The following is a 14,635-nucleotide window of genomic DNA, read 5'->3' on the forward strand; positions in this document are numbered from 1 at the left end:
TGGTGGACATGACGAGGAGGTATTTTTTTTGTTTTGTTTTTGTTTAGTTTTGGAATTTTTGAGATGAAGTGCAATATTCATTTATTAGTAGAAATACGTACATAATCAAGAATAGGGTGCTAACAGTGGGTCTTAATAAAAATCTTGTCTGGGCTTTTAACCCGATCAAAGGAAAAAAGAATATTCTGCACCAAATTAACTATTAAGACTATCCTCCAATAATAAATCAGAAATAACATCATGGGGTTCTTCGAACCAAGAAATTAGGTGATCAATCGTTAGACTCAACTGTGCAAGCCGATTTGCCACTCTGTTCGTCTCTCTTGGTCCGAAAGAAATCTTCCATTGCTTAAACCCTTGAATGATCTGCCGTGTATCAGCAAACAAGTGACCAAAATGACCATGCAAAGCTGTTCCCGCATTCTGAATAACAGCAACCACCATGATAGCATCCCCTTCCACCTGCACCTATTCCTCACTCCAATGTCGAGCAAACATAGCTCCTGCCCGTACAACATCAACCTCTGCATGCATCGCTGAGCTGACTCCAATTTCCCGAACCACCATTGCAGCCATGAAACCTCATGTTGAGTTTCAAACAACAATCCCTATACCCCCATATGAACCATTCTCATCCCAAGCAGCATCAAAGTTACATTTTATCCAACCAAAATCCGGATGTTTCCACTTCTGAACACAAATTCCATTCCTTGAATTCTGACAGCCACGTTTGGGCTTTAAGTTGCACATCCAATGGTGATGCATCCACACTTCCAAAGAAACTCGTTACGGACCTTCCAAACGCTCCATACCAACACAAGAATCAACTCAAAATTGTCTTTAGTTATTGTTTTTGCCATATTGATCAACCACCCACCAAAGCCCTCTTCTACCCTCAGAAACATGCGAATTCCCAATGGACTACCAAACCAAATAGCAGCTGATTGTGGACACTATAACAAAGCATGTTCAACTGTCTCTGCCTCTTTATCACATAACCCACATATATCCTCCGTAAAAGCCTGTCTATTCTTCAAATTCACCTTCATTGGCAATGTGTTCATACACCCACACCAAACACATATTTTGACTTTCTCTGGGACCTTTGCACGCCACAGAGCTTTCCATAGAAATTTTGTCTCCTCATTTAGTGTAGATCCAACCGGTTCATCCCCACCAAGACCATGACATGTTCGTGCCACAAAGTAAGCACTCATAGTTGTAAATACACCCTTAGGCTCTTTAGTCCAAATCATGGGATCCGCCGGATTAAATAAAATCAAAGGGATACTCAAAATCAATCTTGCTTCCTCCTCCATAAACCAATTATGAATTAAACTTGTATTCCAACGCATACCATCGTTGTCCACCATCAAAAAACTTGTTTAGTTTTGGACTTATTTACTTTATTTTTCCTTTTTGAGAAAAATAATTAAATTTGGATTTTTTCAAAAAGTGAGATAATACATAAAAAGTATAATTGATGTATATAATTGTGAAATATTATCTTGTTAGGCTAACTAAAAACATAATGGTGTTTCAAAATGTGGAGTTTAGCATTTATACTTAAAGATGATGGAGGCGACAATGGTGAGAGATGGTGGTGGTGTTGGCGGCAAGCCGCGATGAGCATGGTGGTGGAGGCAACAGGGAGAATGCTAAGAATCAGATGAGCAATGGTGATTGCCTCTTCCTCCCTTTTTTTGAAGGTGGTTGCCTTTCAAATTATCTTATTTTTCGCTAGTGGTAATCATTTGAATGTGCCGTGATAATTTTTGGTGGTTACCTATTGCAAAATCTTTAGTACATTATGTTATGATTCATTGAAAACTTCGCGAATTTAGATTCTTCTACGTAATTTCTATGAGAAAGTCTAAAAAAACCACTCTTGGCTATCTTGAAGAGTACAAAAAAACAAGAAAAAAAAAAAAAACCGTATGATTCTCCATTTGTTATCAAAATAGTTTCTTCACCAAATCTAAGTAGATCATTTGAAGTTGTACCAGTATAAACAGTAAAAAGAAGAAGAGATTTGAGGAGTAACAAGCAAAGTAGCAAATACGGTTCACTCTTACACTGTTGAATTTAACGATTGAACATAGTTTGAAATGCTGAAGAAAAGCAGACTCTCGCGGGAAACCAAAGAATATTTTAGCGCGGGAAAAACAACTTCATACAACAAACTACAACTTAAATACAAAAGCATATAACAAACTGAGGAAATAGGAGCAACTATTTTCAATACTCCTAAAAAAAAGACTTCCTATACAATAAACAACTCATAATTTATTAAAATATAAATAAATAACTCTTAACGAGTAATTTTACACTTACTACATTTTCATACCACATTTGTACTACATTTTTAATGAGAATTTTAATGTAACAAGCACACGACTCGACACACTAAGTGTAATAATACAGTTGGTTGGAAACTCGAAAAAATAAAATCTCACACTTATTTGCCTCTTGGGATTAAGTGGGCTTGCAATGGATTCTTCATCACTACAGTAAACTCCTCTTCCTCAGAGAGGTCCACGCCATCTCCCTCCACAACTCTCCACTCAAATTTCCAAACCAAATTCGCCACAAAATACTCCAGATGCAGCACCGCCAGTCCCAACCCTGGACAGATCCTCCTCCCCACCCCAAACGGCATCATCTTGATCTCCCTGCTCCCCGTCAAGTCGAACCCTTCATCTCCGCCCAAGAACCTCTCCGGCTTGAACGCCATGGGGTCCTCCCACACTTGCGGGTCCCAACCTATATCCGCCACCATGACATTAACACTCCCGTTCTTGGGCACCAAGTGTCCGTCTAAAACCACGTCGTGCGTCACCGCATGCGCCAGCACAAAGTGCGCCGGCGGGTGGCGCCGCAGGCCCTCCAAGATCACGGCTTTCAGATACGGCAGCTTCTGCAGGACCTCCTCCCTCACCTCCTCCTCTGTTTCTCCCACAACCCCTTTAATCTCCGCAAGGAGCTTCTCCTGAACTTCTGGGTACTTCACTACGTTGGCCATGATCCACTGCAGCGCCGTGGAAGTCGTGTCGGTGCCGGCGTTGAGAAACTCCGAGCAGAGGTTGACCATTTCGTCCTCCGAAAGCTTCCGCTTTTCGTTGCCGTCGGGGAGCTGGAGGTCTAGCAGCGTATCAGTATACGACAACACATATTCATCGTCTTTGTCGTCGTCGTCGGTGCTTCTAGCCAGCCTGTCGTTGTTTGATTTCTGTCGTGCCCGAATCAGAGGGACGATCACTTCTCTTTGTTCCTCGAGGATCTTGAAGAATTCCCGCCACCGGTTTTTGAGGAGAATCTTCGTCAATTTCGGTTTGAAATTAAGGATTTTGAACCGCTCGATACTGAAAAGTCGTTGGCGCTCCACGCGCTCGATTTCTTTGACTTGCTCTTCGTTTAATTTGTCTCCGAAGCACATCAGAACCAGGAGGCAGAACATGGCGTATTGGAAATGCTCGATCACCCTGACGCCGCCGCCTTCGGTCTCGGACTGAGACTTGGTTTTGAGGCGGTTGACGAGGATGTCGAGAACCCATTTGCGGGCGTTGCCGTAGGATTTGACGCGGGAAGGGTGGAGGATTTCGGAGGTGAGGTTGCGGCGGAGGAGGCGCCAAGTGGGACCGTAGACGGCGGAGCTGATGTTGTGTTGGTTGCTGCTCATGTACTTGTTGGTGGCCAAGGCCGGTGGGCGGTCAGCGAATACGGCGCCGTTCTGGATGAGGGCCTGGTGGGCGAGGGAGCGGTCGGCGATGAAGACGACGGGTCCGGAGCCGATGTGGAGGGAGATGATGGGCCCGTATTGGACCTGGTGGTTGCGGATGAGGTGCTTGAGCTCCGAAACGGGTTTCCGGAGCCACAAGAAGCTGCCTATGATGGGGATGGAGCGGGGCCCGGGAGGGAGCTTGGGTTTGGTGATGGAACTGGGTAGGAATGGAGAAAGAAGGGGTTTGAAGAGGAAGCAGACGCAGAGGGCTATGGGGACGAGGAACCAGGTTTCCATGGTGAAAAATAAGCAATGAGACTAAGGGCAAATGCTTTTGCTTAATAAATTCTTAATTTTCCATAAATATATAAAGAGATGAATAAAACTTTTTTTTATTTTTTATTCTTATTTTAACAAAGGAGATATATAGGGGAGGGGTATGTTAAGTCTCACAGGCTAGTGATAATGTGATTCAAAACGATATTCGAACTTAATATCTCTCGCTTACAAGTGCAGAGAAATATCACTATATAAGAAAAATTTGATGTCAGTTTTTCGAAATTTGGAGTGTTGTATTTACTGGTGTTTGCTGGAGTACAAATACAAATAGCTGAGTTGATCGGGCAAGGGATCAAAAAGTCAATCACATGTTGCATCGTTGAGAAGCCAAAATGCATAAAATTGTAATTTACCTATTCTGTTTGTCGCATTGTTCCAACTCAATCACATATTGCAAAATGAAAAGGTTAAAATGTGTGACTGATTCGATTCGGATGTTTTGTTTTCTTACGTATGTCTTGCCGTCTTGGTACTAACTGAAGTTAACAAGCTTGGACTTGACAAAAAATAGAGGAACTCCCGATGCCTATCGAAAGATTTCCGTCAAGCATGAACACAATGACAACTTCAGCGGAAAACGTCTGGCATTTAAATTAAAACTCTACTGTGTTCCCTGAAATCCCTGGAAATTAACATCTTGTTTAAATTACAGTTCGTCAAGAAGCATTACAGATTATGTATCTCTACTTAAAGCAAATAAAATTGTGAGTAGAGATACTCCCGAATCTTGTAATAATCCTCACACAAGGGGCCTTCGATCACAATTTGTTGGGTGCCGGAACCACCACCCTACAAAAGAAAAAAAATTATAAATACGCCACTCAGACTTTCCATCCGCAAACCAGAACTCTAGCTATGGAACTCTTAGTACTGAAAAATTGGGTGCTAATACTATTTGCATATCTGTATATGACCAACCTTATGGCTTGCATCCCCAACTTTGCGTAATGTCACATATTCACCGCATCTCAGCACGCCACCAGCAAATTCAGCCTGTCAAGGTCATCAGATCAAGATGGCGGTAAATATAATAGTTCCCTAGAGCTTAACCCTATCTCTGGGCTTCAAAACATGAAGGTGAGAACTTGAGATTACTTCACATAACGAATTTTGGGGGCGAAACAAAGTCCAACAAGTTAAGCAATGAACAGATATGGTACCTGAACACCTTTGTCTGAAAGAAATTGCTTGAAATTAGCCATTTTTAAGTCACCAACGAGGACAGATTCATGTGGTGGAGGTGGGTTTGAGAGGGGTTGTAAAGATAGCATATCATTTTCTGTCTTTCCTGCCTCAGAGTCAACCCAAGCTATTTCGTAATCTCCGACCTGTGTTTGCAATTTAATTCAGAATGGTGAGGACGATGTGATTATGATATAGACAACATAAGGTGCATCTTGACGCTGTCAAGGCTACCTTTTTAAAGAGCACGTTACTCATTAACTTCTCGGACAATTGCACCTGCATTCACATAATGTGAAAATAACTTAATTAGGACTTCTGAGCCACAGATCAACTAATAAATAGATTAGTTTTCTTCTAAGGTTTTACCTTATAAGCGCATAAGTCAGAAGTAACATCAATTGTTTCTTCAATTTGAGGAGCATAAACATGCGGACAAACGTGTTTCAAGCAGTGTTGCTTCAAATGTTCTGTGGCCTCAGCTGTTCCATGAACCAAAACCTCCAGGAAAAAAAAAACATACACTATGCCATAAGGTTGGTTTTATTAAGTGAAAAAACACTTCTGGACAATCAAAGATGATTATTCAAAAGACAGTAATAAATATTCTCGGGCCAACCTGAAAGACTGACCATGAGTAAATTTCAAGAGCTGGTTATATAGATTCAATTGGTAAACTTACAAGTTTTAGAGGAGCCATATGGGAAAGAATTGATTTGATGGATCTTGCATCGGAACGGCCCTCAAAGTCCATATAAATCAATGAACACTTCACTTGAACCTGAATTAGAGAATAAACCAGAATAGAACTTAGTTTCAGTTGACGTCAAGATTGAAAAAACTATTAATTTAGCAGACTTCTACTTACGGTCAATTCGGTTGATACAACTTTTGAAGGCCTTGTGTCAAGTATCAAACTAGCAGAGCCTTCATCAAGTTTTCCATCCATATCACCACCAACCTGAGGCAGATGAAATGTTCATATAGTGAAACATAATGGTATGTACAAATCTCTCTTTAAAAAGATGGCAACAATTTTACGTAGTGGACCAGAGACAAGTTCCTTTCAGAGAGATAAAAAAAAAAATTAATGGCAAGTTCCTTTCAGAGAGATAAAAAAATAAAATTAATGGCAAGCAAATATAGCTAACATGCCCAGGAAAATCACGGAGATCCCACTACTAGTCTTATATACACATCAAGAATCTGACTACGATGGGGAATGCTAAACAATATTCCTCGTCCAACTTTTAACTCTTGATAAGGATGGTTTTCAGAGGACCTTATGTCAACCTTCCAACATCACCTAAGATATGAGACCATTCTTATACTTGTTTTATCCCCCTAGACCGAGTCGGAATCTAAATAGCTCAGACTTAAAAGAATAATAATTAAACTTGGAAGAAACCAAAGAATATGATGATTCATAATAAAAACTTACATGCATGGCTCCATGGTCCATGTCTTCATCCTTTATGACATAATCGTCCGGATTTATAACTTCACCAAAGTCATCCCACTCGGTACTATTCTCATAGAAGGGAAACATAGGGGCAACACTGGTAGAAGGAGGAGTAAATCCATCTATGAAAATGTCCCGGTATCCACTGCCTTGTGGACCTGCTGCTGCAACAAATTATTACAAAAGCTTCTCAGAAGAAAAGAACTTGCATGGAAAGCTTCACTTCAAAGGTCAAAAGAATTAGTAAATGCTTGACCTCATTCAAATAGGACATGCCCATTTAAAGAAAGTTTCTCAAACAGAAAATGTTTTCAAACCTACCATCCGGCAAAGAATGCGTATTACTAGCATCAATGATCATTGGATCACTCGTGTTGACATCAGCCCCATGAGTAGCTTTTGATTCCTCCTCTTTTACAAGACTAGCCTTTAGAGCTTCTTCCCTTCTTATTCTGTTCTGCTCTTCTTCATAAGCAATTAGCTCCTCCCCAACCAAAGGGACCCTTTTGGATATAGTAACCTTAACAGCTTTTGGAGGCGGATCTGCCTGAAGCATGCGAGCTAAACTTCCAAACTACATAAGCAGCTTAAGGTCTCAACATATGGTGCCAATTAATGCAACAAAAAAAAAAAAATATATATATATATAGAATGCTAATCATAACATTTAACGCCTGAAAATGATAGTTATGTCAAGAACCTAGGATACCTGGGCTCGTTCTGTAAAAAGGACAAGATTCTTGGGGTCATTTGCCCATTCTACAAATATATCGTGAGAGAAACCAGCTTCTAAACTGGCCATGGATGCTAAAACAACCTGTATTGGACAGATGTGTCAAAGTCATTCAAACTGGTAGGCAAAATAAAAATAAAATACTCCAAAATGTACAACGGTAAACCTTGGGACCGTCAGGAGCATCGTCAAGTTCACTCTTGTTAACTAGAAGTCTGATTCGCCTGCAAATGTTCGCAAACATACATAGTAAATCGTTCAGAAACAGTAATATTCTACTTAGTGACTCAAAATTTCAAATAGTCATGAGTGAACACACATAGAAAAGACCACTTACTTCAAATTAAAAACATTCTCACGTGTTTTCTCAAAGGACTTTGCTATCGCATCACTCATCCACTCAAGGAAACTTTTTACGTAATCGATTGTGCTAGATGCAACGTATGTTAAAAAGAAGATGGGATAGGTCAAATTTTCCTCTGTCCAACACTGCAATCGATGAGAAGAACCAATATCAAAAAATGCAACATACTTGACAAGATAAAATTGTTGCGGTGTTGTAATAAGGATAGAAAACAGCACTCATCTCCCCTACCGATTCCAATATCTGGACGAGCTCCATAACCCTACCGGCAGTATCAACAGGTAATAGCACATTTCCATCAGATCGTAGAGTCTTCTTTATAGCATCTGAATGATAACCAGAATAAAAAATTGAGTCACAGAATAAAAGAACCTCATTCATTTACATGTACAGATAGTTGTTTGTTCCATACATGTTCTGCAACAGAAAAACCGAAACAATGAAGAGAAACAAACATTTCAATTCCTGGTTCATAAGAGTACTTAAGATACCTGTAAATTCCTTGTCCTTTTGGCGTCTATAAGGCTGATTGTTCAAAGCATTATAGGCATCTGTTATCAGAACAGCAGGGCGTACGAAGGCTGATTGATTAATTCCATTCAAATGCCTGATGAAAATCACAGCAGTAAGCAATTCAAAATCATCATTCCTTATTCCAAAACATCATCTACACATAAAAAATAACCAAACTTCCACTGGTAGTTAAAAAAGAGAGTGAAGAATTACTTCTCTTTTCGATGGTTGAAGTCCACAGCATATATAACATCCTCCCCGTCCTTTGTTATCTTCCAGACGGTACCACCCAAGAGATGCCCAGACACATGGGGTGAAATCACAATTCCCTCTCCTTTGCCTACAAACTATATACATTAATACATTCGTTTTCACTCCACCATTACTTATATTAGTTTATATTATTTATGAATAATGCATAATAATAATTAGGGTTTATTGGCATACCAGAAAGATGGTGATTTTGAGCATATGTTAATCTGGTGAAATTTTGGAATGCAGAATCAATGTCATCCAGTGTAAAAAGGTCAAAGTCTGATACTTGCTGCAAAATTAAACAAAAATTAAATCAAAATTAACCAAAATTAGAAAACCAAATACATACAATCTGTAAATTCGCATAAAATTATGATTTGTGGATTGATTGTGGAGCTACCTTGCGAGAGAGGAACTGATCATACATAGTGAGGAGACCTAATCTGTAAACCGGCTCGGTGGAGAAGACGGGTGCAGAGAGGCCGAGCTGCTTCATGGCGTACGGAAGCGCGCCGAGGTGAAGTGTATCTGGATGCGACAACAATACTGCATCCACCGTCGAAGCTACCCTGCACCACCGCAATTCCACCATTGAAGCTCCGAATAGAATGCAAGTTAGAGATTGAATTGAAGAGGGAGAGAGAGAGAGACCTGGAGAGTGGTTGAAGGAGGGAGGGGTCGAAGTGGTCGTTCCAGCCGCAGTCGATGAGGAAGTTGAAGCCGTCGATTGAGACCAAGTACGACAGCGGATTCTCGTTGTAGACGCCGCACAACGGCGTTACCTGAACTGAAGTTCCCATTCGAATTCTTCTTCGTCTTCTTCTGGGTCTTTCTCTCTCTCTTAATCTCTGCAACTCCAGAGACTGAAAGAAGTAAAGGAGGGGATGGGAAAACAGTTGACGGCGCCGTCTCTCGTTGCTTCTCTCAAATAAAACACGACATGTCGTTTCCCAAACCAAGTGAACTTTTGTTTACTTTTGGGCCTTAATTTGAGAGTATATGATGTCCAATCCAACCCCATAAAAAACAGTGATTGAAAATGAATTTCAAACTCATATATAAACAGCACATTTTTGAGGTGATTTATGAGGCTAGTGGATCATACGATGGTGGATAAAGAAATGCTGAAATTTATATGCGAGTCTTTTCAGCCCCTAAAAGAGTAGATTGTTGTAACGAAACTATCAGTTAGTCCCATTTTTAACAAAAAATGTGGATAAAAAGGTACATTACGTTAGGCCAATTGATAAAGACAAAAGACCAACCCTTTGAACTAGAGTGGGAGCATTTTTGTTATGGTGATTATCACCGGTATATTAAGTTAGTAACTATTGCCAAAGAAATTCAAAATTTTGAGATTTATATGTCGAATAAAGATTAAATCACTCATCCTGCGGTAATCAATGCGGTGGTCATGCTCACCATCACTTAAAGACAGCGAGTACCTTGTAACAACGCTTTGCCTGTCCTAACGACATGTTTTAATTCTTTTGCGGTTTCTAGTTCCGTTGAAGTGTGTTTTTCTCCCTATGTTGTCTGTTGTTCTGTTTAAGCTGTCTTCTCATTTCTCTCCTATTCAGACATCTGCTTGATCAGTTTTACCAAGAAAATATATAATCTCTTTATTTCAAAGATGTTTCTGTAATAAGGTATGACGAGATTGACACGTACATTTCATTCATTAGTTGCCAAAGAAATTGGATCGGAAATATTTGAAATATCAAAATTCGGAAAATAAACATCGATTGCTAATTCCGTATATCGGTTTTGGTTTTTTCAAGTTGGAATAGAGGATTCTCCATTCCAAGGAATGTACAACTTTCATTTTGCTCTGCAAGCAAGCACTGAGCTGAGCGGCCGCACAGATACGAGGATCATACTTCAATCTGGTGAGCCTTATCGTTCATGCTTGGCAAGGGTCCGTCCCATAGCTCCGCTAGTTCCTTCCTTATCCAAGAAATGAAAACAATTGGTCCCAGCGTCGAAGGCACCTACATTCACCAATAAAGCAGGAGTATTAAAAGAGATGGTCAAGACTCAAACCGTGCAATCAAATCTTCTATGAGCTAGAAGCCAACGGAAGCTCTCAGTCGTATCAAAAAAGCACCCTCTAATTTTGTCGAGCACCATAGCTAAGTGTTAAATGTACCATTTACTGAATAAACCAGACCATAAAAGCGGCACTATCCATCGCCTCTCATGGGAGAACAGCAGATAATACAAATCAACTTTAAAAACAACAAAAGAACTTACCAGATAAAGAAGCGCTGGTTGAGGTGAGTGTGTCAAGATGCCAGCTGCTAAAGCCGTAACCAGGCCAATGGCATATCCAGGAAGGGCATACCAAATATATTTGTGCCCCTTTGAGGAATGCATATCTAACAGATTTACCAAATCCTTGCTCCTTCGATGATCAAAACTTAGGACTAATGCCAGTAGCATGGCAGGTATTGCCTGCAATGTGAACAAAAGAAAATATAAATTGCTTGGGGCAAGAGTAACTGCTCCGAGTAGAACATGCATGAGGATCATGTCAAAATAATACGCTAAAGAACAAAGAGAATCTTACAGGCTTGCAATTATGAGAAAGGTAGTCTGTACCAATTAATTTGTAGACATAGAAAATGAACACAAAAAAATGAAGACCCAGACAAATCAAGTAATTAACGATTAGTTTAATGACCAGATCGAATATAATCAACATAACCGAAACATTCAAAAAGTATTAACTAGATTTAGGGACTAACCCACAATGCTTATAACATAATAAATCTTATTCTTAGTCTGGCATGTTAAACTCTAATTAAAAATATGAATGCAGCACGACTTTGATCAGTGCAATAACTTAAAAAGAAATGCCATCATTAGTTATATTAAGTTACAGTAGTTACATTGTTGAAAAGGGATGTCATACCATGTCACCGAGACCAAGCATCATGAAGTCTCTGGCACCTCCAGGAATCTCTCCACCAATTAAGTTCCTGGGAAAGACAATCTTCACAGGCAATTCCAACTTCTTCGTTACCATTTGCAGTCCAGGAAGACTCAAACTATTTGCAACAGTATGAACTGGGTTCGAGGCTTGTTGTGTTGCCACTGATACCATGACATTCGCCCCAAAAAATCTCTCAGAGAAGAAAACCCAGAATATGTCATATACGAATAGGCAGACAAGAAGCATCGCACAAATTTTAATGTTTGGAAGACGGACATGACTCACAAAGGCAACACATATGGAAATGCCCAACAAATTGTTCAATACCCAATGTCCAGAAACAAGCCAAGCAGCAACTGTACCAATGCATAACAGCAATAACAGCGCTTGGATTCGCGTAAATGACTTGGAACAACATCTTGACACATATGGATCAGCAAGACCAAATTGTGACTTCAAATAGGCTACATAAGGAGACATGCAGAAAAATAGGGAGGAGACGGAGGCAACGGCTGTGAATACAGTGAGGAGTTGTGAGACGGAAGTGAACAAGTAGAACATCAAAAGCAAGCTTATAGAGCTCATCACCGGTATCATGAGTGCTTGGGACCTATCTAATGTAATTGATGTTTCAGATAAGTCACGATTTTTCTCCATTTCTTTCCCATAATTTAGAGCACGAAATGCAGATCCAAAAGTCACGCCTACTGCCGTTACAACTAGAGTAATAGGTGCAGGCTCCAGCAAATAAAAAAGCTTCCAGAGAGGCTCCATAACTAATCGACCACACAATTTATTATTCTTGTCTCAAACTTGATTTCAATGCATATAAAGTAACACAAACGGTCAGAGAATTTGGAACCAAAGTTGCAAGCTTTCTCCGTCCGACACTTGAGCAGAGAAACCTATGCAACCTGCCAAACATCAAGGAGAAAAATGTTAAGAGTTTATTGCCAACTTTTCAAGTTGATTCGATTCCTTATTCAAAATCATATCGAGCACACCATATTACATCAATGGGAGAAGGAAGAGATTTTTGACAAGGCGATATTCTATACTACTCTACTCTACAATGAGGGGAATTCGAACTTGGGCGTCGGAGGACGGCCTAACTCACTTCTGCAAAAGATTTAAAAATCTCAAAAACTTGGTTTTGCATCTCTTTCTTACAAAATCCTATCTCAGCTATACTTTGTACCCACAATTGGGCACGTTGAATTGACTATTTTGGAAATTCCGTTAGGACCCTAATCCAATCTCACACAAAAGTATCAAACTTTAACATTTTCTTTTCTAATCTCACACAAAAGTATCAATCTCTAACATTTTCCTACCCTTTTCCCTCAATTTTCTCAGCCACCAAACAAAGGGTAAGACTCAAAATGTCAAATTTTCATTTCCCTTCCTACATTTCCCCATCAAACAAACAACCCCTTATCAAAACCCAAAGGAACAAGCAAGCCTGAGTAAATTTACAAAACCAAGTACCAAATTTTGAGATTTCTTAGCAATTTACATACAATTATAGCTAAAGATCTGAGAAAATTAAGCCAATTGGAATTAGAATTTGGAGTTTATAAAAGTGATTTGTTGAAAGGACTAACCTTGGACTTTGAAGGCTTTGAAAAACCTTTGCTTCCTATCTGGTTAAGCAAAGCAGGTCTCTTTTCTCGGAGCTCTATACAATGGGAAACAACTTTTTCTAGTTTTTCATTTTCGCCCCAACACTTTCACGATTTTCTGAATTTATCCCCCAACAATGGGTTGTATTCTTGATTCTATCTTATACATGGGTCGCAATGTAATTGACTTTATCTCTTCTTATTTTCCCTATTTTATTTGCAATTAATGATGGAATATTTTTAGGAAACTTTAACGAAAAACTCCCGATAGTGTTTACTTTAACGAAAAATCATATTTTTACACCAAAAAGTCATTCATGGTACTATTTATTTTACACTTTATTTTGTTTTTATCGTTAAAACTCAAAGTTTTAAAACCATTTTCATTAGTTTTCTTATTTTTATGTTGTCATCTTTGGGTTGGGTTTGCTGCGTTACAACTTGCAACGGAGTAATTGCTGGATTGGCATATTGGGCCTCGTTTGGACTCATGGAATTTGAAAAAAAAAAAAAAGTTTATTATATTTCTAGGGAGCGTTGTCAAACAAAAAAAATTCAAATATATGAGTAAATATTCTTAACCATCTAAATTATAAATTTCTTGTAACAAAGTTTGGAAAAAAAATGAAGAAATAACTTTCGTATAGTATTTACAGGTATAAAAGAAAACACATACATTTTATACAATAATTTTAAAAAGTGAACTTTATAACAGCTAGATTGTATATTTTTTTCCCTTAGCTTATAACATCGACTATATTTCAGATAATTGAATCAAAAGCTTTATGTTAGTGCAAATGTAACATCCCACATCGCCCAGGAGAGTGATCCTTAAATGTATATTCTCATCCTTACCTAGCACAAGGCCTTTTGGGAGCTCACTGGCTTTGGGTTCCGTAGGAACTCCGAAGTTAAGCGAGAAAGGGGCTAGAGCAATCCCATGATGGGTGACCCACTGGGAAGTTGCTCGTGAGTTCCCAAAAACAAAACCGTGAGGGAATGGTAAGCCCAAAGCGGACAATATCGTGCTACGGTGGTGGAGCGGGCCCGAGAAGTGGTCTCGCCCGGGCCGGGATGTGACAAATTGGTATCAGAGCCTAACCCTGGTCGTGGTGTGCCGACGAGGACGTTGGGCCCCTAATGGGGGTGGATTGTAACATCCCACATCGCCTAAGGGAGTGATCCTTAAATGTATAGTCTCATCCCTACCTAGCACGAGGCCTTTTGAGAGCTCACTGGCTTCGGGTTCCGTAGGAACTCCAAAGTTAAGCGAGAAGGGGGCTAGAGTAATCCCATGATGGGTGACCCACTGGGAAGTTGCTCGTGAGTTCCCAAAAACAAAACCGTGAGGGAATGATAAGCCCAAAGCGGACAATATCGTACTATGGTGGTGGAACGGGCCCGGGAAGTGATTTCCCCCGGGCGGGGATGTGACAGCAAATATGTCACATACTAATTAAAAGCACAACATTAAGGAAAATTAAATGCAAAGATGGAGCATGTAAGTTG

General features: G+C 39.8%; 3 protein-coding genes across 5 annotated transcripts; all 3 read right to left on the reverse strand.

Annotated features, from left to right (window-relative positions):
• Positions 1 to 2,266: 2,266 nt before the first annotated feature.
• Positions 2,267 to 4,195, reverse strand: LOC103934918 (cytochrome P450 89A2). Its single transcript, XM_009344681.3, has one exon. The coding sequence runs from the start codon at positions 4,016 to 4,018 to the stop codon at positions 2,459 to 2,461; it is 1,560 nt and encodes a 519-aa protein (XP_009342956.2). The 5' UTR covers positions 4,019 to 4,195; the 3' UTR covers positions 2,267 to 2,458.
• A 420-nt stretch (positions 4,196 to 4,615) lies between these two features.
• Positions 4,616 to 9,384, reverse strand: LOC103934917 (cleavage and polyadenylation specificity factor subunit 2). 3 transcript variants are annotated; one of them, XM_009344680.3, is made up of 18 exons: positions 9,221 to 9,384; positions 8,970 to 9,138; positions 8,762 to 8,858; positions 8,528 to 8,654; positions 8,293 to 8,408; positions 8,033 to 8,127; positions 7,775 to 7,926; positions 7,604 to 7,661; positions 7,414 to 7,521; positions 7,026 to 7,278; positions 6,684 to 6,865; positions 6,111 to 6,203; positions 5,925 to 6,023; positions 5,612 to 5,743; positions 5,477 to 5,521; positions 5,221 to 5,388; positions 4,979 to 5,053; positions 4,616 to 4,849 (listed from the first exon to the last, which is right to left on the reverse strand). In XM_009344680.3, exons 1-18 carry the CDS (start codon positions 9,367 to 9,369, stop codon positions 4,748 to 4,750), a joined length of 2,220 nt encoding a protein of 739 aa, XP_009342955.2. In that variant the 5' UTR covers positions 9,370 to 9,384; the 3' UTR covers positions 4,616 to 4,747. The 3 variants fall into 3 exon arrangements, with proteins under 3 accessions (XP_009342955.2, XP_009342954.2, XP_048421444.1); XM_009344679.3 differs by having other exon boundaries at positions 6,684 to 6,868; XM_048565487.1 differs by lacking the exon at positions 9,221 to 9,384 and having other exon boundaries at positions 6,684 to 6,868; positions 8,528 to 8,661; positions 8,970 to 9,112.
• An 837-nt stretch (positions 9,385 to 10,221) lies between these two features.
• On the reverse strand, positions 10,222 to 13,240 carry LOC103934916 (signal peptide peptidase-like 1). Its single transcript, XM_048565650.1, has 4 exons — positions 13,109 to 13,240; positions 11,484 to 12,418; positions 10,823 to 11,023; positions 10,222 to 10,560 (listed from the first exon to the last, which is right to left on the reverse strand). The coding sequence occupies exons 2-4, from the start codon at positions 12,276 to 12,278 to the stop codon at positions 10,444 to 10,446; spliced, it is 1,113 nt and encodes a 370-aa protein (XP_048421607.1). The 5' UTR covers positions 12,279 to 12,418; positions 13,109 to 13,240; the 3' UTR covers positions 10,222 to 10,443.
• Positions 13,241 to 14,635: the final 1,395 nt, after the last annotated feature.

The sequence above is a fragment of a genome, unplaced genomic scaffold (genome assembly GCF_019419815.1).
Source record: "Pyrus x bretschneideri cultivar Hongxiangsu unplaced genomic scaffold, Pyrus_bretschneideri_v1 Contig4, whole genome shotgun sequence".
Taxonomy (NCBI): Eukaryota; Viridiplantae; Streptophyta; class Magnoliopsida; order Rosales; family Rosaceae; genus Pyrus; species Pyrus x bretschneideri.

Bases quoted from the DNA above. Each gene is read 5' to 3' on its own strand.
- LOC103934918 (XM_009344681.3), bottom strand. From the start codon at position 4,018: ATGGAAACCTGGTTCCTCGTCCCCATAGCCCTCTGCGTCTGCTTCCTC.
- LOC103934916 (XM_048565650.1), bottom strand. From the start codon at position 12,278: ATGGAGCCTCTCTGGAAGCTTTTTTATTTGCTGGAGCCTGCACCTATT. The intron at 11,024-11,483 runs GTATGACATCCC...TTCACATTGCAG, and splicing joins TGCTTGGTCTCGGTGACATG to GCAATACCTGCCATGCTACT. The intron at 10,561-10,822 runs GTAAGTTCTTTT...TGGTGAATGTAG, and splicing joins AACCAGCGCTTCTTTATCTG to GTGCCTTCGACGCTGGGACC.
- LOC103934917 (XM_009344679.3), bottom strand. From the start codon at position 9,369: ATGGGAACTTCAGTTCAGGTAACGCCGTTGTGCGGCGTCTACAACGAG. The intron at 9,139-9,220 runs GTCTCTCTCTCT...GCGGTGGTGCAG, and splicing joins CTCCTTCAACCACTCTCCAG to GGTAGCTTCGACGGTGGATG. The intron at 5,389-5,476 runs GTAGCCTTGACA...TTGCAAACACAG, and splicing joins GTAACGTGCTCTTTAAAAAG to GTCGGAGATTACGAAATAGC.